Consider the following 23494-nt stretch of genomic DNA (forward strand, 5'->3'; position numbering starts at 1 on the left):
GCGAACGCATTTTTCTTGAAACATAATCTGCAGTAAGTTTCCACTTAATAACAGAGTTGTCTGCAACTGCTGACATCCAGGTGGTTGCTATAAACATTTTGGCTGCCAGGAACATAAAAAATATCAATATTTGCTCATGCTTGGAAATATTATTAATTGGCTTCATTTAAGAGCGTGGTATGGGTTTTTTTTAAGATGGTAATCACTGTGACTGAAAATATGAGAGAGTGCATCCTTATCCAGTAATGTAGACAAAAGAGAGAAAGGCGCCTCTAAGTGCAGTATTACAATTATTTATTCACAGGCACAAGGGGATTAAAAACACTTACAAGATGATAGAAGAAATGAGCATGTATTAGTATGTTATCAAGCAGATTGCTGTGTCCTTTGGGGAAGGAAAAAGGGAAGAGAGCCGTCTTGCAGCTGTCCGAATCCCTGGTGACGTGGAACAAGTAAGCAGTGAGGTGGCCGGGTTCCGGAACCAAGCTTGAATGCACACGGCCAATGTGACGTCAGGTGAGGGTGATGGGTGGTAGCGCGTTTTGTAGAATGCACGGCTCCTTCATCAGACCTAGACCCATGTTTGCCCAATTGGCTTATAAGCGGTGGTGGGGAGGAGATTGGACCTGCTGGTTGGGCGGCTCTGGAGCCAGGGAACTGTTTGGAATGTAATCTGTCATGTGCATATACACGTAGATTGTGTCATCGGGATGAGAAAGATTGGTGGTATACATCTGGGTGCATTATAGATGGAGCTCTGGGGCATTCAATGGTGATAAATATGTATGAACCAGTGTTCAAAAGGTATAAGATTAAAGTGTGACATGCAGAACGTATATGAGTTATGTATAAATTGATGGGCGTCTATTTTAAAGGACATGCGGCTAAGCATGCGACACATTAAACACCTTGAATTAATGTGCATTTGGCTTTGGTGGTGCCAAAAGGGACATGCATAGGGCAGTGGGACTTAAATAACAACAAGAAGTATAAAAAAAATTAAAAATAAAACTAATAATAATACAACTAAAATGAATAAGAGTAGAAAAAAAGGGGATAGTGTTGATATAATCACATGTGCTGGAGGCATATATTCTAGCTGTATATACATATATAGGGAAATGGGTTGCAACCAAAGTATATGACAGAAAGAACTTGATTAGACCAGTAAGTGTAGGTCTTTTTACGGTATATAGTTTGATGCTGGCTAGAGAATGGGAGCACTCATAACTTTGAGAATTATACCTTATCTATATTTTTATTAGTTATCTCGACATGCATGACAGATGAGGCGATGTCTCCTGTGGGAGGCAAAAATCAAAGTGGGTGTTTGTCAAAGGTTTCGGTTGTCCATGAAGATTTAGATATAGGATATAGATATCATATAGTAAACGGATTCTAGAGTATCGTGTTAACTTCTAATTCTTCATTCATACCTCCTGGTGAGAGTACTCTGAAAAACGTTTGGACACCCCTGCTTTAAAGAGGGCCAGATTTGATGAAGTGAACATGCGTGGGGGCAGACCACTGTGCCTGACATTCTTTAACCTCTTGACCACCGCCCCATGTCAAAAAGACGTCCTCTTTTTAAAGTTGAATATCTCGATAACGGCAGCAGCTGCTGCCACAACCGAGATATTCATCTTTTCAGGGGGCGGTGGTGTACACGATAACGGCGGTCTCCGCGGCGGATTCGCCGCGAGATCGCCGTTATCGGTGGCGGGAGAGGGGCCCCCCCCCTCCCGCGCCCTCCGCCGCTTACCGAAGCCGTCGGTAGCGGCGGAGGGGATCGGATGTGTCCGGCAGCTGAGCGGGGAAGGGACTGAAGGAGAAATCTCCTTCACCCGTCCTCATAGCTCTGCTGGGCGGAAGTGACGTCAAAACGTCAGTCCCGCCCAGCCTCTTAAAGAAACATTTTTTTTTTTTGTCATTTGAAAAAATGACATTTTTTTTTTTTTTTTTTTTTTTTTGCATTTAAGTCTAATTATGAGATCTGAGGTCTTTTTGACCCCAGATCTCATATTTAAGAGGACCTGTCATGCTTTTTTCTATTACAAGGGATGTTTACATTCCTTGTAATAGGAATAAAAGTGATCAATTTTTTTTTTTTTTTTTTATTTCAGTGTAAAAAATTATAAAACTAAATAAAAATAAATAAGAAAACCCCCAAAAAATTTTTTAAAGCGCCCCGTCCCGACGAGCTCGCGCGCAGAAGCAAACGCATACGCGAGTAGCGCCCGCATATGAAAACGGTATTCAAACCACACAAGTGAGGTATCGCCGCGATCGTTAGAGTGAGAGCAATAATTCTAGCCCTAGACCTACTCTGCAACTCAAAAAATGCAACCTGTAGAATTTTTTAAACGTCGCCTATCGAGATTTTTAAGGGTAAAAGTTTGACGCCATGCCACGAGCGGGCACAATTTTTAAGCGTGACATGTTGGGTATCATTTTACTCGGCGTAACATTATCTTTCACAATATATAAAAAAATTGGGCAAAATGTATTGTTGTCTTATTTTTTAATTCAAAAAAGTGATTTTTATCCAAAAAAAGTGCGCTTGTAAGACCGCTGCGCAAATACGGTGTGACAAAAAGTATTGCAATGACTGCCATTTTATTCCCTAGGATGTCTGCTAAAAAAAAATATATAATGTTTGGGGGTTCTGATTAATTTTCTAGCAAAAAAATTGTGATTTTCACATGAAGGAGAGAAGTGCCAGAATTAACCCGGTGGGCAAGTGGTTAAACCATTAAAATGAAGTCGAAGGCCCAGATTCACGTAGAGGGCGCATCTTTTGGCCGGCGTAGCTCATCTCATTTGCGCTACGCCGACGTAACATAGAGAGGCAAGGCCAGTATTCACAAAGCACTTGCTCCGTAAGTTACGGCGGCGTAACGTAAATGGGCCGGCGTAAGCCCGCCTAATTCAAAGTAGGCAGGTAGTGGGCGTGTTGTATGAAAATGAATCGTGACCCCATGTAAATGAAGCGCTGAAGGAACGGCGCATGCTCAGAATCACGTCGAATTTACGCCCTCGGATACGACGGCTCAATGGCAACGATGTGAACGTAACCTACGCCCAGCCCCATTCACGTACGACTTGCGTAAAATTCGACGGCAGTTCCGACGTCCATACCCTAACACGACTTAGACCAGCTATTTGGTGGTTTAACTTTACGCCGGACGTACGCCTTACGTAAAGGCGTATACTCATGCGATGGGGGCAAGTACGTTTGTGAATCGACGTATCTTGGTCATTTGCATATTCGACGCGTAAATCAATGGAAGCGCCCCTTGTGGCCAGCATAAATATGCGCCCAAGATACGACAGGGTAGGAGACTTACGTCGGTCGGATGGAGCCAGAATTCAGGCGTATCTGGTTTCAAGAATACGGCGCATAGATACGACGGTGCATCCATGGACTTACGCGGCGTATCAGTAGATACGTCGGCGCAAGTCTTTGTGAATCCGGCTATAAGTGTGTTCGTCTGAGCACTAATACACTACCCAACAAGAATTCCCTTGCCTTTGTGGCCGTGTGTGGTGAAGAGAGGAGCTGGGGCATGTTATTTGGATATACCGTATTTATCGGCGTATAACACACACCTTCGAATTAACCACTTAAGGACCGCCTCCTGCACATATACGTCGGCGGAATGGCACGGCTGGGCACAGGCACTTCCCCATTAAGTGCCCAGCCGTGGGTCGGGGACGCGCCCCCGACCCGCACCGCGACTGCGGACCCGATCGCCGCAGGGGGTCCCGCGATCGGTCACAGGAGCAGAAGAACGGGAAGAGGTGTGTGAAAAAAAAAACCTTCCCCATTCTTCACAGTGGCACTGTCATTGTCTTTCCCTATATCAGGGAACAGACGATCAATCAATGACGTCACAAGTCCAGCCCCGCCCCCTACAGTTAGAAACACATATGAGGTTACACATAACCACTAGGGGGCGCAGTAGGGGTTAACTCCTAAACTGCAATTATCATTTTCACAGTAATCAATGCATTTTTATAGCACTTTTTGCTGTGAAAATGACAATGGTCCCAAAAATGTGTCAAAATTGTCCCATGTGTCCGCCATAATGTCGCAGTCACATCTGTCATACATATCGAGATAACCAATAAAAATATAGATAAGGTATAATCCACAAAGTTACGAGTGTTCCCATCCTCTAGCCAGCATCAAACTATATACCGTAATAAGACCTGCACTTTAGTGTGAAAGGGATCGCAGATGCGCCATTTGAGAGAATTGGCTCATAGGGTCCAGACTATGAATTTTCACTATGAAGCAAATTAATTTTTGTGTTTTATTTTATACTTTATCCATAGGCTTATTTCACAAAGCTATAATGCTTGTTTTTTTTCAGCCATGCAATTTTCATCTGTCATTCACTCTCATTGTTTATTTAGTTGCTAAAGGCAAAATGCTATTAAGTTAGTGAATCAAGCCATGTTTCTGTTGTTTGGTTTCATTTATTCTTTTACTATAGTTACTAATAAAAAATATAAAACACACATTTTAATCAGTTTATTAATGGCAATAAGAAAACATTTTTTGTTAACAGTTTTCATGTTTACAAGCTTAATTTGTAACAGTCTCATTGACTGGACAGTTTCATTGACATTTACAAGCTGAATGATTGAAAACAGAACGTAATGCTAAGAAGCAGCCATGACGTTTACATTGCTTTGCTATAATGCAAGGCATGTTTTAAGACATTTCTGCAAAAGGCACTTCCAAAACAAAACATTTGGAATGTTGTTTTTAACGTATAATTCTGTGCATAAACCTTGGCAGCGCATGGCTGTATGTTCCCATAGGTTTCATTTAGTGGTATGCAAAATTTGGATGGATGGAATGTTACTTCTTTATAGATGACAAACTGACTTGCATCCCAGATTATTTTCTCTCCAGGATTCCAGGGGGCAATATCACCCCAGTTTGTTTTTCCGATTCTGCATCCCCAACATCTTACACCACTCCTCATCCTGCAGTAGCAGGGGGAACATGTCCGCTCGCAGATGAAAAACAAATGAAAGAGCAAACAGACAGCAAAGCAAGGCTCAAACAGAATAGCGGAAGTTTAGCTGGGCCAGATTATAAACATCTGAGCCTCAAGAAATAACCAACACATTTGTTGAGTTGGCAATGACAGCAAGACAAAAAAGTTTTGCCAGGTGCCAGAAATGATCAAATCTTAACCTTATTGCACATTGCATTCCAGTTAAAATGTTCCCTTTCTAGCTGTTATTTTCCCACTACAAACCTGAATCTGAGAGGTTGCTAAACATACAGATGCACTAAAATTGAGCAATGCGTGTTATTTCTTAGGGAACCCAACCTATCAGAGATCCCAAAAATCTTGAGGCACTAAAATCCAATAAAATTAAGGGCATATCAGAATATTTCAAAAAGTAAATTCTTGTATGCCCTTTGGGGTCTCAGCCCAGCGGCTGTACACCCCTTTGCTCCTATGGAATGAGGGCTGTTGACATTAAAATGATGCCAGAAGACAGCCCTAACTATAACGAAGATTGTGTGTCATTAGTGAAAATTACAACACAAGTTATCACAAACATAAGACAAAAACATTCCAGTAGGAACCCTCCCTTTCATATTTACATAATACCCAACGTACCTACTATAGTTAGTTGCGGTTTTCCAGTTTGGTATAAGAATATATTCAAATGCCAGCTATGTGTTAAAAAATTAGAATTATGGGTCAAACAGTGCAAATGAGTTAACACATGAGCAGGATGCAGCTACAGTAGATTTGAAGTCTATTTTTTTTTTATATACTTAAAAAAATGTATAACCCATACATATATATATATACTAATATTCTGTCTTTTGTGCAGCAATTCAGAGCTCAGTGTCCCTGTATTTATTTGAATAAAATCCACGTTTTGATTGGTCAGCCAACTGTCGACGATAGTCCTCTTCTTCGTCATCACTTCCATAGCTTCTTCTATTGTCAGTGTATGACCAGCCTGGTGGTTTTTGAGGCTCTGGTTGCCTGGAACTTGAAATGTAGAAAAAAGTCAGAATTAAACATCTTTAAAAGCGAACAGCCACAATCCGTAAAATAGCACCAAGACTGCTGTAAATCTAAACGAATGATCAGGCACCAAACAGTATGGTTTCTGACACTGATGCAATGACAGTTGCCAGCTTCATCTGTCACATTGTAAAAAGGTGATTACAGTACAAGTTATAATTTGTAAAAACAAAAATGCTTTATTTTTTTATATTTTGTCTATTTGTTACGAGTGTATTTATTTAACCCCCAGAAGATAAACTGTACTCAAAACAAAATTTGTATATACATTTTCTTTTTTAGACAAATAGAGCTTTCTTTTGGTGGTATTTAATCACCACTGGGATTTTTTTTTTTGCTAAACAAACGAAAAAAGACCAAAAATTTGTAAAAAATCCACCCCAAAAAAACTTTAATAAGGTAATTCACAGGTCCTTCACTTATCTGCGCTGAGGAGGCTGCACTGATGGCCACAGTGCCCAAAATATCAGTGTGCATGTCCCTTTTAGAGAAGCCGGTTAACCACTAGAGGACCAGCCGCTGCAGTTATACTGCAACCATTTCCTGCCAATTACATTTATACAGTGATCAGTGGCTATGTTTAGATCTAATCGCTGTGTAAATGTCAATGGTCCCAAAAAAAGTGTCAAAGGTGTCCGATCTGTCCGCCACAATGTTGCAGTCCCGCTAAAAATGGCAGATCACCGCCACTACTAGTAAACAAAAATTGATAATAAAAATTCTATAAACATATCCCATTTTGTAGACGCTATAAATTTTGTGCAAACCAATCAATATATGCTTATTGCGTTTTATTTTTTTTACTAAAAATATATTAGGCCTAAAAACTTAGCAAGAAATGATTATTTTTTAATATTTTTTGGGGGGATATTTTTTATAGCAAAAAAGGTAAAAAAATATTGCTTTCAAAATGCTCTTTGTGGTTGATAGCGCAAAAATAAAGTGAGGCACTAAAATCCAATAAAATTAAGGGCATATCAGAATATTTCAAAAAGTAAATTCTTGTATGCCCTTTGGGGTCTCAGCCAAGAGGCTGTACACCCCCCTGCTCCTATGGAATGAGGGCTGTTGACATTAAAATGATGCCAGAAGACAGCCCTAACTATAACGAAGATTGTGTGTCATTAGTGAAAATTACAACACAAGTTATCACAAACATAAGACAAAAACATTCCAGTAGGAACCCTCCCTTGGTTTAGGGAAGATCAATATATATGTGTGTGTGTGTGCGTATGCGTATGAGTGTGTGTGTGTGTGTGTGTGTGTGTGTGTGTGTGTGTGTGTGTGTGTGTAATATATATATATATATATATATATAATACACACACACACTCATACGCGCACACTCATACGCGCACACACACACACACACACACACACACACGATCCTGCGCACAGCTGCCACCCTGTAGCAGCAAAAGGCCTGCTATAGGGTGGTCAGCATGTGGTAAAAGAGTGTACCAAATACAAACCTTATTTTTTCTTTCATTGTTTTGAGACCCAACATCATACAGAATCTATTGATGGGTGCATCTGACCTGCAGTTGACCTCCTGACCAGCGTTTGAGCTGCTTCAACCTCAAATGCAGGTCAGGAGGAGATCCACTGCTTTCCTATAGGCTTGTATGGTAATGCAAAATCCATTTGAAGCAAACATAAGTTCACTGCACATGGACATCTAGGCTTTAAAGACCTCTAGTCCTGGGTTAAGTAACAGTAAGACCTTTACAACTATGTGTATTGCGTCAGTGGCTTGGTTGAAAAGTCCTGCATCCTTTCATTAATGGCATCTTCCTATGACACCTCTCACTGCATCAGGAACACATTGGGAAACGAATGGCCTGTACACACGATCCGAATATCGTACGACTTTTTTTGCTTAATAGTCGCAAGTAGAAATTGAATAGGGTAATAAAGTCACGAAAATTCTCGTACGACAGAAAAAAACGTAAGTGATGTCATGTGTTGCAATATATTTGTATAGTATTTTCAGACGACAACTATACTGACTAAAAGAAAATTGAACGATCTGGTATCGTACGAGGAAAATTTTCGTGCTTGTCCGATCGAATAATAAAATCGGATGAACTGTCGTGATCAGCTCTTGAAAGTGGTGTACACACGACCCGAAAATCGTACGATTCTTCATGGGACGACGGTTTTCCTCCGATATTCGGCTTGTGTGTACGGGCCATTAGGGTCACATTTAACACGCATTTTCGTGGCAGAAAAGAGTACTTAAGGAAGAAGGCTAACAGCTGTAACAAGTAAGCAGGCTCGCAGTTCAGTTTTTTCAGACTTTGATATGCAGGTAGTGAAACAAGGGTAATGCTGAGACACCAAAACCTGTTCCTTTAAGCCACGCTAGCAAAGGAAGCTCCCATTAGTTAGAGGCTTCTGACCAAATCTATGCATGCATATGTGTATGCAACTCTCAAAAAGGACCGACATGAAAGGTGAACATTAAACTGATACAAATAATGTAATAATAATTGTAAATGTAAAGTGCTGCATAATATGTAGGTGTTTAATGCAGTTCAATATGGAAAAAAAAAAAAAAAAAAAAACTTTACACAAGCAAGTATAAAAAAGAAAAATATGAGCATTACCATACCTTACTGCCTGGGATCGATTTTGGTCATTTTTCTGTGGCTTTATAGGTACCGCATAAATGTCCGGAAGTTTCTGTGCCAGCTCCAACTTTAAATGAGAACAGGAAAAAAAAGTCAATTGCACAAAAAACAGAAAGTGGTTGGAAATATTACAGAGGCTAAAAAATATTTTAAAAAGTGAAGAATAAACAGAAAGATTGGATAGGACAGAGAATACATAACTGAACAGCAGGGTAATCATAATTTAAATCAAAGTTAAAGCACAACAATCAAAATTGAAAATGAAATTAAAAACCCTCCAAAAATAGATAAACTGCCAAATGGGTGACACACTGTTGCTATGGCGATGCGTTTTGGAGGGCGTACCTTAGGACTTTAAAAAGAAGGGCTCCGCCCTCCAAAACACATTGTCATAGCAACAGTGTGTCACCTATTTGGCAGTGTATTCATCCATGATGGCTACCAACTACCATCCGACTGGAGTCGGACCACTTGGCCTTCAGGAGAAAGATTAAAACCCATCTCTTCTGAGGTCAAGGGGTTCCTTACCCATGAAATGGATACAGCGCCCAGAGGCGATTCAGTTCGCATATGTTGCGCTTTACAAGTTTCTCACTCACTCACTCATGATCGCCCATCCGCGTGGTGCCGTACAGTGTCAGCCACCGGGGGCAGCCAGGAGCGCTCCTCTGCCTCGCTGTGGGCTTGTGGTTTGACAGCTTGAGTGAGCGAAGACACACTGAGTCCACGGTGCAGTTGACATGGAAGCCGACGGCTTCACTGTCATTTGCGCAGTAAGACAAGAGGGTTATTTCACAGTGTGATGCTGATGCATTGCATAATATGTCTTTTACGTTGCCTTGACAAAGTATTCATACCCCTTGAAATTTTCCACAATTTGTCATGTTACATCCAAAAAAAAAAAGTATTTTACTGGGATTTTATGTGATAGACCAAACACAAAGTGGCACATAATTGTGAAGTGGAAGCAAAATGATAAATGGTTTTCCAAATGTTTTACAAATAAAATATCTGAAAAGTGTGGCGTGCAATTGTATTCAGTCCCCTTTACTCTGATACCCCCAACTAAAATCTAGTGGGACCAATTGCCTTCAGAAGTCACCAAATTAGTAAATAGAGTCCACCTGTGTGTAATTTAATCTCAGTATAAATACAGCTATTCTGTAAAGCCCTCAGAGGTTTGTTAGAGAACCTTAGTGAACAGCATCACGAAGGCCAAGGAACACACCAGACAGGTCAGGAATAAAGTTGTGGAAAGGTTTAACGCAGAGTTAGGTTATAAAAAAATATCCCAAGCTTTGAACATCTCACAGAGCATGGTTTAATTCATCACCTGAAAATGTAAAGAGTATGGCACAAATGCAAACCTATCAAGACGTGGCCATCCACCTAAACTGACAGGCCGGGCAAGTAGAGCATTAATCAGAGAAGCGACCAAGAGGCCCATGGTAACTCTGGAGGAGCTGCAGAGATCCACAGCTCAGATGGGAGAATCTGTCCACAGGACAACTATTAGTCGTGCACTCCACAAATCGGGTCTTTATGAAAGAGTGGCAAGAATAAAGCCATAAGAAGTCCCATTTCCAGTTTGCAAAAAGTCAAGTTGGGGACACAGCAAACATGTGGAAGAAGGTGCTCTGATCAGATGAGACCAAAATAAAATCTTTGGCTTAAAAGCAAAACGCTATGTGTGGCGGAAAACTAACACTGCACATCACCCTGAACACATCATTCCCACCGTGAAACATGGTGGTGGCAGCATCATGCTGTGGGGATGCTTTTCATCAGCAGGGAAAGGGAAGCTGGTCAGAGTTGATGGGAAGATGGATGGAGCCACATACAGGGCGCTTTTAGAAGAAGACTTGTTAAGAGTCTACAAAAGACTTGAGACTGGGGCAGAGGTTCACCTTCCAGCTGACAACAACTGTAAACATTCAGCCAAAGCTACAATTAAATGGTTTAGATCAAAGCATATATTTATGTGTAAAGCCTCGTACACACGATCGGACTTCCAACCAACTTGACAGTGTTTTTTGTTCGAAGGGTGTTGGCCGTGAACTTGTTCTGCATACACACGGCACACCATTTTCAGCCAACATTCACCAAACCACGTGTTTTTTCAGCTCTTTACTGCCACCCTTTGGGCAAATTCTGCTATTGTTGTCCGATGTTTAGCATTGGTTCCGAGCATGCATGTTTGTAATTTGGATTTTAGTTGGACGTACTTGTGTACACACGATCCGATAAACCAGTGTTTCCCAACTCCAGTCCTCAAGGCACACCAACAGGTCATGTTTTCAGGATTTCCCTCAGATGAAACGGCTGTGGTAATTACTAAGGCAGTGAAACTGATCAAATCACCTGTGCAAAATAATGGAAAGCCTGAAAACATGACCTGTTGGTGTGCCTTGAGGACTGGAGTTGGGAAACACTGCGATAAACAGACGTAACCAACAATTGGTGAGCATGAACAGCCAACTTTTGCTGTCGTTAATTCAGCCAACTATTGTCTGATGGAGCATACACACGGTCGGATTATCCGACAACATGTCCGGCAAACAATTATGTCCATAAATTTGAATCGTGTGTACGAGGCTTTAGAATGGCAGCTAAAGGTGTTTCTACAAAAGTATTGACTCAGGGGCGCTGAATACAAATGCATGCAGGAGCTGCGGTGGCTCAACGCGATTGGCACTGCGCTGACAAGCCATTCACCTCTGCAGCTAGAGGTTCGGATCCCGGTCTCGGCTTCATGTGAATTGAGTTTGGTGGTCTCAGCCCGGCTCCCGGTGGGTGTGCTATGCAAGGTAAGCCTGTGCTTAGTACGCCCACCCCCCTCCCACAAAAACCACCACACCTACACACGCACTCTAAATTGGGTTAACACACGCACTTTGACCACGCGGTCTCTAAAAAGAGAGGCGAAGGACTAATGGGGCTGGTTGAGCGGGCTAATCCTCTCACTCCCTTATAGGGAGTCCCTCTGCCCCGTTGGGCTTCAAAGCGGAGCAGGTAGGGCGGGCTGTGTGGGAGGACCCCCTCACACACCCGCCATTGCCACCCGGGGCATGGAGAAAGGTGGCAGATTGCCTCTGGGGGAGGCCTGCCTACTCCCAACTCCTGCAGTCTGGCTCCTCTCTCGAGTACACGCACAAAATACACTTAAAAAAAAAGAAAAAAAAAAAAAAATGAATACAAATGCATGCCACACTTTTCACATTTTTTTTTGTAAAATATTTTGAATATCCCAATAAAATACATTTACATTTTTGGTTGTAACATGACAAAATGTTGCAAATTTCAAGGGGGACGAATACTTTTTGAAGGTACTATACATGCCTACAATTGTGAGTGCAATTTTACTTTTGTTTTATCTATCCAATAAAGGTTACTACACTAGGAGCCTGTGCACTCTCTTCCTGTTGTGTCTTTTGCAGTTTCTGGTGTCCTGATGGTTCTAATGCTGTGTACACACCATCGGAAAGTCTGACAAGAAAACTGTGTTTTTTCCCCCAACGGAATGTTGGCTCAAACTTGTGTTGCATACACATGGTCACACAAATGCTGTTGTAAATTCCGACCATCAAGAACGCGGTGAAGTACAACACGTACGACGAGTCGAGATCAATGAAGATCAATAGGCAGTTCGGCTCTTCTGCTCGATTCCGAGCATGCATGTTTTTTCACGCGTTGAACTTGCATACAGACACTCTGAATTTTTTCAGTTGGAAAAATAGAGAACCTGCTCTCAATCTTTTGTTGGCGGAAATTCCGACAGAAAAGTCAGACGCAGCCTACACACGGTCGTAATTTCCAACCGAAAGCTCACATCGGACTTTTCTTGTTGGAATTTCCGATCGTGTGTACGCGGCATAAGAGCAGCAAGGCTTCCCTGGATTTAATTTTCTTACTGTTACAATTTGCAGAACTGTGGACTTTGGACTGGTTATGCAGGCAACCCCTAGCAATAGCATGCTACTAGCATATTGTGTCTACACTTGTTGTATGCCTGAGATAGAGCTAGAATCAGCTGCAGAGACTGGTGTTAAAATAAGGTCTTGCTCAGGTGCATTGGAAAGCATTGTTACCCTGACCGGTTTGAGTGTTTTGCAACCCACTGGCAGAGCAAGGGTTTGAGTTTGTCACGGTTCTCTTGAGCCTGGTTTCCGCCATTGCCATCGGTGAGGGAATTCCCTCGTGGGGTGCAGAAATGAGGCAATCATATCCATAGAAAGTGTCCACCATCCTGTAGCAAAGTCCTCATAGCAAGACAGCAAGAAGAAGTGCCAGAGAGTGTTTAAAGAAAACTCTTTGACATTGGCCAAAGTGGATATCATATTTTCAATCGCCAGATTACAGACGCTCCCTCCAAAGACAAAAATCTGTATGCGTATATTCCAGGTGAGAGAACCTTTCAATCCTTTATATTACTCAAAACCTCTTCTCCGATCACTACTTTCTCCTATATGCAAGCTCTGCAAGCTTATAAACTTCCTGAGCCAAAGACTGTCATACTACAGCCATGACCTATAATCACATGTCTCACCATTATGCACCCGCAAATATGCAATTCAAATTCAAGGTTTGATATCATAATTTGGCACAAGATTGAGGTGAATGCCCACTGTTTATTTGCTATAATAGACTTTGATTATGAGAAGTTTGGAACATTGACTTTGTATGCGTTGTTTAATACCAAATAAAATATGTTTTGGGAAAAAAAAAAAAAAAAAGAGAGAAGACGTGGGTCAGCTGAATGCTGGGCCCTGCCCCCTCCTTCCCGGTCATGTGGACCTAGACATGGCTTGTTTCCATTAGTCAATGGATGCATAGTGAATGTCTCTACTTGGCAGGTAGTTGACTGAGGGGCCTGAAAATGTCTCCTCACAGAGGGGCCCTTAGAGGACTTTGTCCACCACTGTGTGCTCGAATAGACTGAGTAACTTCGGTTATTATTAGGACAAGTAAAAAGCCTCCTACCTACAGAATTAATATGTGCATCAATAGCACTGTAGCTGCAACAAATTTATATGATCACACACCCTTGCAAAGATGCGATCTTACACCCACATCCAGGTAGCCTGCCGAGGGATCCGCTATCTGGTCACAAGTGGGAACTGGTATATGTGTGTAGCCCCATTGTAAGCTATTCTCCTTTCAGTTACATTCCTTAAAAACAAGTGGTTTGATTTGGTGGAAACACAATCCCCCAAAAAAATGACACTATGCAACCCATGCTGTTATACAATGGATATGGTGAACAATACATCATTTTTGCAGTTATTCATTCTTACCCGTGCATTTTGTGCCTCGTGTAACTCCTGCATCCTTTGTTGTCTTGCACTGAAGTCCATTTTCTCAAAAATTTTCACTTTCCCTAAAACAGACTTGGGGGCATTTGTCCCTTCAACAACTGAGCCTTCATTATTTCCCACGGGAGGGATAACACTGACAGGAGGCTTTATAATGGGTTTTGTAGCAAACGCAGGTTTAGCGGCCGTTGGGGGTGGACCAGCTTTGCCAGATCCTGCTGAGGCTTCACTGCTGGCTACACTAGAGCTACTCCGTTTACCATCATAACTGCGAGGTGAATCGTACAGTTCATCTTTGCTTTGTGCTTTGACCTGCAAACAACATATCAAATTGGCTTTTAGAAAACTACTGCGAATTACGACATAATATATACAGGTCTACAAAAGAAATATGATCATAGTTTGACTCTTAATATGGATAAACCTGAAATTCAGCCATTTAAATAATGTAGAAGCAGTGAGGCAAGCAAAGTTTTTAATAGGAAATGTGGAGAACACAAATGGCAGGGATAAAGAAAAGATTAGCATTTTATAGATATATTAATAGTACATACCTTGGGAGGATCTGGTTTAAATGATGGTGGAGGACTGGGCTCTCGTAGCACTTCTTTGCTGCTTGCCCCTTTCAGCTGACTCTTTGGCTCTGGTACTGGTTTTACGGTGATCTGAAAAATATCACAGTACGATCAAATATTCCAAAATGAATATTGGCAATATACAAGAATAGATTTAATAAATGCACATAAACATGTCCAGTCATTACAGTGGCTATTTACTAACTTTCTCTAGAAGTTTATGAAGACTCAATTCAAAGTCTTTGTCACAGTAGTCTCAACAGTGCAATGCTAGCCCTACAATTTCCCATTAAGCTCATCTACAATTTACATCTCCTTTAACCACTTGCCTACTGGGTACTTTCACCCCCTTCCTCCCCCGGCCAATTTTCACCTTTCAACGATGTCACACTTTAAATGAAAATTGCGCAGTCTTGCATCACCGTATCCAAATTAATAAAAAAAATATTAATTCACACAAGTAGAGCTTTCTTTTGGTGGTATTTAATCCACACTGGGTTTTTTCATTTTTGCTAAATAAATAAAAGAAGGCCAAAAATGTTTTTCATTGTTTATAAAATTTTGCAAACAGGTAATTTTTCTGCTTCACTAAGGTTTACTGATGAAGCTGCGCTGATGGGCACGGATAGGCGGCACTGGTAAACACAGTCACGACACTGATACTTCGTGCCCCGATTATCAGTGTAGATAAACCCTTTTACACAAGCCAGTTATTGGCTCTCCTCTCCGCACGCAGTCAGCATGAAGAAAGCAATGCCAATAACGGACTTGTGTTTACATCATGATCAGCTGTGATTGGACACAGCTGATCATGTGGTAAAAGGCTGCTGTGATTGGCCCTTTACCTGATCTGTGATCAGCTGTGTCCTAGTGACACAGTGCTCGCAGCGATCACGGGAGGACGTCATATAAATAAATTAAAATCGTTATATATATATATATATATATATAAATATAAATATATAAATAATCATATGCAACAAGCCATATTGTAACTAAACAAAAATTATAGTTGCTATAATTTTCTGTAAAATTCAATGTAATATGGCAACCTGGCCAACACAGTCGGTATACAGAACTTCCTCAGCAATGTAATTTCCGGCTTGTAAGATTGGCTCACTGATTTTCCCAGAAGTCTGCACCAAGATACAAGTCAGATTTTAGCCAACCTATGCAACAAAAAATACATTTTTGGTGAGATACTAATGGCGTAATTATTTCAAAAGTAACACAGACCCTAAAACTTTACTCATAAGAATTCTGCAAGTGCATCAGCTAAATAATGATAAAAATCACTCCTATTCAGATTCACTCTGCACATTGACCTAACAGTTTTTTCTGCACAGGAGAATCTGGTCGGAATCTGCAACAAAGTTTGTTAAAATCCTTGCAATGTACATTGATCACCCAGAGGGAAATTAATAAAAAACTATCCTTAGCGGTACACTATAGTGATGTTACTGCTTTTAAATTTACCTCTTCTAAGTGGACAGGTTCGGAAGATCGACTAATGGCAGAGACCGGTACAGGATCATCAACATATTCATCGAGTTCATTGTCTGTATACGCTCCTCCTTCACCGTCGGTGTCTTCGAAGTCACTGATTAATCGGCTGTCACAGCTCAAGTAGTCTGCTCCCATTGCCGTCAGGTAGGACATGCGATCTTCATCGTCATCTACTCCATCGGCCTATTTTTTTATTTTGACATTTCAAGAGGCAAAATTATTCACTCATCTTAAAATGATTGTAAAAGTAATTTACATTAAAATAATAAACATTGGGGGGGTACAGGCACTGAAATGTAAAAGCATAAAAAAATGGCACCCATAGCCAAATCAAATACAAATACATTGAAAATATCCAATAAAACAGCCATAGATAAGTGTGTACACTACAGAGAAAGGATCAGCGAGGTTCTATAAACAGGTAACATGGTCATGGATTTTTTGGAGAAAGTAGGCGAGTTAAAAACCATATCAGGTGATTCTGTGCCCTCGGAGTATTTCACTTCCTATCCCAGAGACAAAACAGGAAATGAAAGGAAATCTCCAAATCGGGAGAGGAATGACCTCTTATACAGGTGTCACTAGAACAGGAGTCCACCTTGGAAGATTTCCTCTCACCTCCTGTTATGGTGACAGCATTATGCTTGGTTGACAATGGTCACCAGGACAAAAAAAATAATGATAAAACAGTGAAAAAGGCACATAAAAATAAAGCTGGTACATACACCTTGATCGACATTTGGCCGGACCAGCAGGGACTGGCTGAATTTTGATCATCGACTCAACTCCTGTGCCTGACAGAAGTCAGTTGTTTGTCAACTTCTGTAGAAGAGGCATTTCCATTAATCAGAAGCTGCAACCAATCGGCTGCAGTCGCTAATCAGTGTATTCTGACAGGGGGATTCCTCCATCTACCATGTTTGTGTGGATGTTCGAATCAGTTCGTCTTTTCTCTTTCAGTCCACTTGCCGAACAAAGAAAATAAATAACTGTGTATATGTAGCTCAAGTCCTCCACTTTTAAATCTGTAGATTCCCTGGCTGTTTAGCTTGCCCTGGAACTCATCCAGCCTTGAAAAAAGTTAAAATACAACATTTACCTTTCCTTCTGAAACCCAGACTGCCTCTGTCTGCTGATCTCGAATTATATCCTTCAGGCTTCCATACCAGCTGTCATTAGATGCGTTTAGGTTAATAGTGGCTGTAGGATAAAAAAAAAAAAAAAAAAAAAAAAATGATATCAAAACATTAGGGATGAAAAAAGAAATCAAATTTACCTCAAATTATATACAGATACACATTAAGGCCCGGATTCACATACATTGGCGCATATTTATGCTAATGAGGCATGGGCCAAGCGCCATAGAAGTACTTAAAACTAACCGCGCATGCGCCATCCCGTGGCCGCATCCCAGTGCGCATGCTCAGAATCACGTCGAAACATCAGCCGAAGATACATCGAATCACTGCCTACGACATGAGCGTAACCTACGCCTAGCCATATTCACGTACTACGTAAAACGATGTAAAATACGACGGCTCTGTTCCCTGGTCCATACCTTTGCATGAGTTGCACCTCCTATATGGGAAAATAACTTTACGCCGGACGTACGACTTGCGCAAACCATGTATATTATGCGCCGGGCGCAACTACGTTCGTGAATCAGCGCATCTCCCTCATTTGCATATGTGCATAGAAAATCCATGGGAGCGGAAAATGCGCCCAGCGTAAATATGCATCCACGATACGACGGCGTAGGCAAGTTATGTCGGTCGTAGGAAGCCTATTTTTAGGCGTATCTCAGATTGTGGGCACGGCGCATAGATACGACGGCGCATAGACTTACGCGGCGTATCTCGAGATACGTCGGCGTAAGTGCTTTGTGAATCCGGGCCACAGACTTTTAAAATAGCAGTGCAAAAAAATGGGAACAATTAAGCTACAGCGTGCATTATTTGCCACAATGTCTATTATTTCTGCCAGTGCAATTTACACCTCACTTTACTGAATATAACAGCAAGTTACAGCAATTAAGGAATGCTATAGCTCAGTGAAATAAACCCAAATGTGCAGTAACCCATAGCAACCATATTTTATTTATCCAGTGTTATTATCAATATGTATTACACTCACAGAACAAAAAACATTTTTGGCTAGATTGGTTGACACTCATTGGTTAAAGCGTATGTCCGCTGAAAAAAAAATAATAATAGAAGTCAGCAGCTACAAATACTGCAGCTGCTGACTTTTAATATAGGCACACTTACCTGTCCTGGAGTCCAGCGCCATCCGCAGCAGAGGACGAGCGATCGCTCGTCACTCTGCTGCCCCGCCCGCCATCCTCAGTGAGGGAACCAGGAAGTGAAGCGCTCCGACTTCACTGCCCGGTTCCCTACGGCGCATGTGCAAGTTGCGCTGCACCTGCTGATTGGCTCCCGCTGTGCTCTGGGAGCTGAGTGTTCCCAGAGCACAACGGGGGGACGGGACGGGAGGCGACGTCCTGCCCGCAGTCTGTGGCCAGAAGTGGGTGCCAATACTTGCACCCCCCTCGCCCCTGAAAGGTGTCAAATGTGACACCGGAGGGGGGGAGGGTTCCGATCAGCGGGAGTTCCTCTGTAAGGTGGAGCTCCGCTTTAATGCTAGAGCTGCACGATTCTGGATAAAAAAGAATAACGTTTTTTTTTTTGCTTAAAATAAAGATCACGGTTCTCTGTGTAACATCTTTCACATTATAAATAAAAAATTGGGCTAACTTTACGTTTTTTTTTTTAATTAATTGAAGTGTATTTTTTCCAAAAAAGTGTTTGAAAGAACGCTGCGCAAATACAGTGTGACATAAATTAATGCAAAAACTGCCATTTGATACGCTAGGGTCTCTGCTAAAAAACATATATAATATTTGGGCGTTCCAAGTATTCTTCTAGCAAAAAAATACTGGATTTTAACTTGTTGGCAACAAGTGTCAGAAAAAGACTAATGCCGCGTACACACGATCATTTTTCAGCATGTCGGAAAAAAAAAAAAAAGTTTTCCCAACTTCATCATTAAAACGATGTTGCCCACACATCATCGTTTTAAAAAAATTATCTAGCAAAGCGCGGTGACGTACAACGGCACTATAAAGGGGAAGTTCCATTCGCCTTTGGGCTGCTTTAGCCGATTCCGTGTTAGTAAAAGACGATTTGCGCTTTTTTGTCTGTTACAGCGTGATGAATGTGCTTTTACGCCATTATGAACGGTAGTTTTACCAGAACGAGCGCTCCAGTCTCAACTCGCTTCTGAGCATGCATGGGTTTTTTACGTCGTTTTAGCCCACACACGATCATTTTAAATGACGTTTTTGAAAAACTTTTTTTTCATGCCGAAAAATGATCGTGTGTACGCGGCATTAGTCCTTAAGCTCATGCACACTGCAGCTCAATTTTTTTTTTTTTAAAAGGGCTGCTTTTACGGGCATTTGAGCTTTCATTTCAGCTTGAAGAAGCTTGTGCTTTTTTGAACTCTTACACGTTTTTATTGAGCTCCTTTGAGCTCTTTTAAGGTTTTGAGCATAAGCGGTTTTTTTTCACAAATCCTCCCCGCAGCTAAATTTTTCCTATTTTTTTTGTGTGTGTGTTTGAATTTCTTTGAGCTTTTTCATGCTCTTCCGTCCTTTTTTCATGTTTTTGGGCACTTGGGTGTCTTTTCTGCTCGAAAGCACCTCTCAAAAATGTGAGTTTTTGGTGTTTTTTTTTTTCCTGCCTGTAAGAGCATATGCATATAAAAAGCCATAGTGTGCATGAACAGAGAAATCTTTCCATCTATTAAATCTTCTGCTCTTGTTGTTTTAACTTTGGATAGTAAAACATTTTTTTTCTGCCACTTTCAGACCACTTTCTGTTTGTCTGGTAAAAAGCCTATTCTGATGACATCATGCACAGCTCTCTCTCACTCTCGTGAGTTTTCCAGGAAGGAAGATGAGTCATAAGAGGGCCAATGAAAGCTGCAGAGCTGGAGGTGTGCCCAGGAAATGAACAGGGAGCAGCTTTAGCTGCCCACAGTTAAAATGGCTGTAGCCAGTCTTATTGGAGGGAGATTTCTGCCGCATATAAGGCAAGTAGAGAATCACTATATATAAAATATGCAAAGCGGTTGGAGGGAAGCTTAAGAATGCCAAAGATGTTTTTATTACAAATTATGTGAGCAGACTGCAGTTCCTTTTTAAGGAGCTGCTTCTTTGAGCTGTGGTATTGCATGAGCCATTAAAGTAGTTAAAGTGACCTAATTTGCAGACCAAAGCTCACCCCTTTGATCTCTAAAAGAGCAGAATACAATGTTTCTTTTCATCTCTTGCCGCTTTTTTTTTTTTTTTTTAACAGCGGTGAGAACTGCTCTGCACTTGTTACATGAATTGTGGAAATGCTGCATTAAGATTGTGAGGAGGGTTAAAGAGAGATAACGATTTTTTTACAATTAATCGTGCAGCGCTAGTTCATGCGCCTGCCAGCTACCTTTTTCATTGCATTTCTCACTGCTTTCTATTGAGATAACTTGTGAGCTCAGCAGAACCAAACCGACACATTTATGCAGTGCTCTACATGGCTATTAAGTGAAAAACAAAGTTAAAATGTCTCTAGCATATAAAAAAAATAAAATACCTGTAATTAGATGACTACAGGACTTCTTAAGTTTATTTGCTTGATCATATAGTTTCCGAGAGCTTTTGTTTGAATGAGGGCACAGTCTTTGTCTCATCGTTTTCACTCCTTGCTTACTGTCTGGGCTAAACAACACAACTATAGGGAACCACTGTGTATAGTTAAGCAGGTCCACGGCTTTTGGTGTAACATCCATAAGAGCATGTTTGTCCTTAAAAAACAAAACAAAGAAATATAGGTAATAAAATGTAATTCAATTTAAACAGCTGCAAAAGCAATACCGTCCCTGGAAAGTTAGGATTTATTGTTCCTTCAATATGCACGCAATTGACAGTCACATCTGCATAAGAATGCCCATGAAAAAATCTGATTTTGACAGCAGATGAGGTTAATTTGAGTTTGGCAACATCCTCTGGCCATTCCTTATGTCACTGCATAACCCTGTAGTGACTTAGGAGCCAGTGGATTAAATTACAGTGCTCAGCAGGGCTACCAGGGAATCAATACTACCAGACGTTTACTAGATGAAGATCATCCAGGCACCCTAGCTCTTAAAAAGAGCCAAGATCGGTGGCTGGACAGGAAAGCAACACACTAAATATTTAAGGGGCTGCGCCAACAGGGCTTCCATTCACTTCAAACAGAGTTTGCATTCCCTTACAAGTCTATAAACTGAACTTAAAAAGCACCTGCCAGTGAATTATCTCAGATGTGCGTCTGAAACCGATGCCACCGCCACAAGCCCAAAGCCTATTGAGAGTAATAGAGGATGAAACCACAGTGCTCGGCAGAGGGACCAGGCATCTGATGCTCCTGGAGGTATATTAAATAAAGCAGATTCTCCAGGCACCCTAGTCTTGAAGGGAGTCGAGATCGGTGGTAAAACAGGTATGCAGAACATCTCTTTTGTACAGGGTTATTTACACAATGTAAGCTTTATTCAGGATAACAGCATCACACTAAAGCAACTAATCAATTAAGGGGCTATAGGTCTCTGGCTTTGTTTGTTTCAAACTGTGTTGCCATAAAGGAGATCAACTTCAAGTAAAATGCACCTGCCAATGAATTTTCGAACAATTTCAGACGTGTCCCAAACCATTGGCACAAGCCAAAGTGGGGCAGAGAGCCAGAGCATTGTGTGTGTATAAGGCAGCAATGCGATCCAGGGGAGGGGTGCAAAGAGCCTGAGCATTGTGTGTAAAAGGCAGTAGTGTGATCCAGGAGGAGGAGGGGTGCAGAGAGCCTGAGCATTGTGTGTATAAGGCAGCAGTGTGATCCAGGAGGAGGGGTGCAGAGAGCATGAGCACTGTGTGTAAAAGGCAGCAGTGTGATCCAGGAGGAGGGGTGCAGAGAGCATGAGCATTGTGTGTATAAGGCAGCAGTGTGATCCAGGAGGAGGGGTGCAGAGAGCCAGAGCCTTGTGTGCATTAGGCAGCAGTATGATCCAGGAGGAGGGGTGCAGAGAGCCCGATCATTGTGTGCATAAGGCAGCAGTCGGATCCAGGTGGAGGGGTGCAGAGAGCCTGAGCATTGTGTGTGTATAAGGCAGCAGTGTGATCCAGGAGGGGTGCAGAGAGCCAGAGCCTTGTGTGTATTAGGCAGCAGTATGATCCAGGAGGATGGGTGCAGAGAGCCTGATCATCGTGTGTATAAGGCAGCAGTGGGATCCAGGTGGAGGGGTGCAGAGAGCCTGAGAATTGTGTGTATACGGCATGTAAAATTCATGTTGGTGGTCTGTAGGATTTAAAATTGTGAGTTTAGTGGTCTGAGGTCTGAAAGGTTGGCAAGCATTGCCCTAGGGGACCAAGTGCATGTCACACTGGGCCCTGCTACGACTCATGCCCTGGTTGCTCAGCAGCATGATATTCAGTGCGGATTGCTCCTTTATAGTAGCAAATGAACAATCAGCTTAGAGAGGGGACAGGTGGCTCAGTCCTGTGCTGCAACTCCCCCACTGAAATGCCCGTAAATTGGACTTCATTACAGGGGTGGAGCTACAGCACTGAAAGAATAATAAATACATTTTGTTTTTGAACCACTGGATAGATGTTAGTTAATGGGACTAAGTGCTATGTGCATTCCCTAGGGCAGTGATGGCATCTCAACGTTTTGGAACTACATTTCCCATGATGCTCACCTACATTGCCGAGTGCATGAGCATCATGGGAAATGTAGTTACAAAACATCTGGGGTTCCAAGGTTCGCCATCACTGCCCTAGGGGATTTAACAAATCTTTTAAGCAACGCTACTTCTTTAAAATGTATAATTTTTCTCTTTGAGCCAAAGCTATTTAAATTTAGTTCCACGTTTATGTAACACATGAACCATGCCATGAGAACAATGTCATGTACATGATTATTTTGTGCAATACTACTTTAGCTACAACTGTAACATAGTGTGGTCAACATAACTGGACCGTTTTTAAAGCCTTACCTAGATAATAAATGATAAAAATTAAATCTCAATATTTTGCTTTAAAATATTTATTGGAATACAAACTTACATTCTATGACTTCGGAAATGCATCGATTTGTAAACTATTCAGCCAATATCAATCACAGCAAAAGTTCATATTACGTATAAGCTTGTAAAACCTACCAGTTCAATGATCTGTCTAACAGTATTCAGCCTCACTACACCACTCGCCTTATCCGAGCCGGCATCTTTTGGCTCTGTCTCTGAAGGAGTAAGATAAAAGGGATAGAAAGATTATTTACTTTCCGCTAAGACAAGTGTAAAACAAAGTGCACATGTGCAAATTT

General features: G+C 41.6%; 1 protein-coding gene across 4 annotated transcripts in view; it reads right to left on the bottom strand.

Annotated features, from left to right (window-relative positions):
- Positions 1-4522: 4522 nt before the first annotated feature.
- The window catches only part of TJP2 (tight junction protein 2), a 131299-nt gene continuing 112327 nt past the window's right edge, over positions 4523-23494 (bottom strand). For 3 of the 4 annotated variants that reach the window (XM_040356875.1, XM_040356867.1, XM_040356858.1), the window contains 8 exons: positions 23331-23410; positions 20732-20942; positions 17194-17294; positions 16065-16277; positions 14568-14678; positions 13996-14325; positions 8683-8768; positions 5873-6032 (listed from right to left, as the gene is read on the bottom strand). In XM_040356875.1, the coding sequence (XP_040212809.1) occupies positions 5873-6032; positions 8683-8768; positions 13996-14325; positions 14568-14678; positions 16065-16277; positions 17194-17294; positions 20732-20942; positions 23331-23410 (1292 nt within the window). Of the gene's footprint in view, positions 6033-8682; positions 8769-13995; positions 14326-14567; positions 14679-16064; positions 16278-17193; positions 17295-20731; positions 20943-23330; positions 23411-23494 lie in introns of all 4 variants that reach the window. The other variant, XM_040356851.1, reaches the window with a different exon arrangement.

Source organism: Rana temporaria, chromosome 1 (assembly GCF_905171775.1).
Source record: "Rana temporaria chromosome 1, aRanTem1.1, whole genome shotgun sequence".
In the NCBI taxonomy this organism is placed as follows: Eukaryota; Metazoa; Chordata; class Amphibia; order Anura; family Ranidae; genus Rana; species Rana temporaria.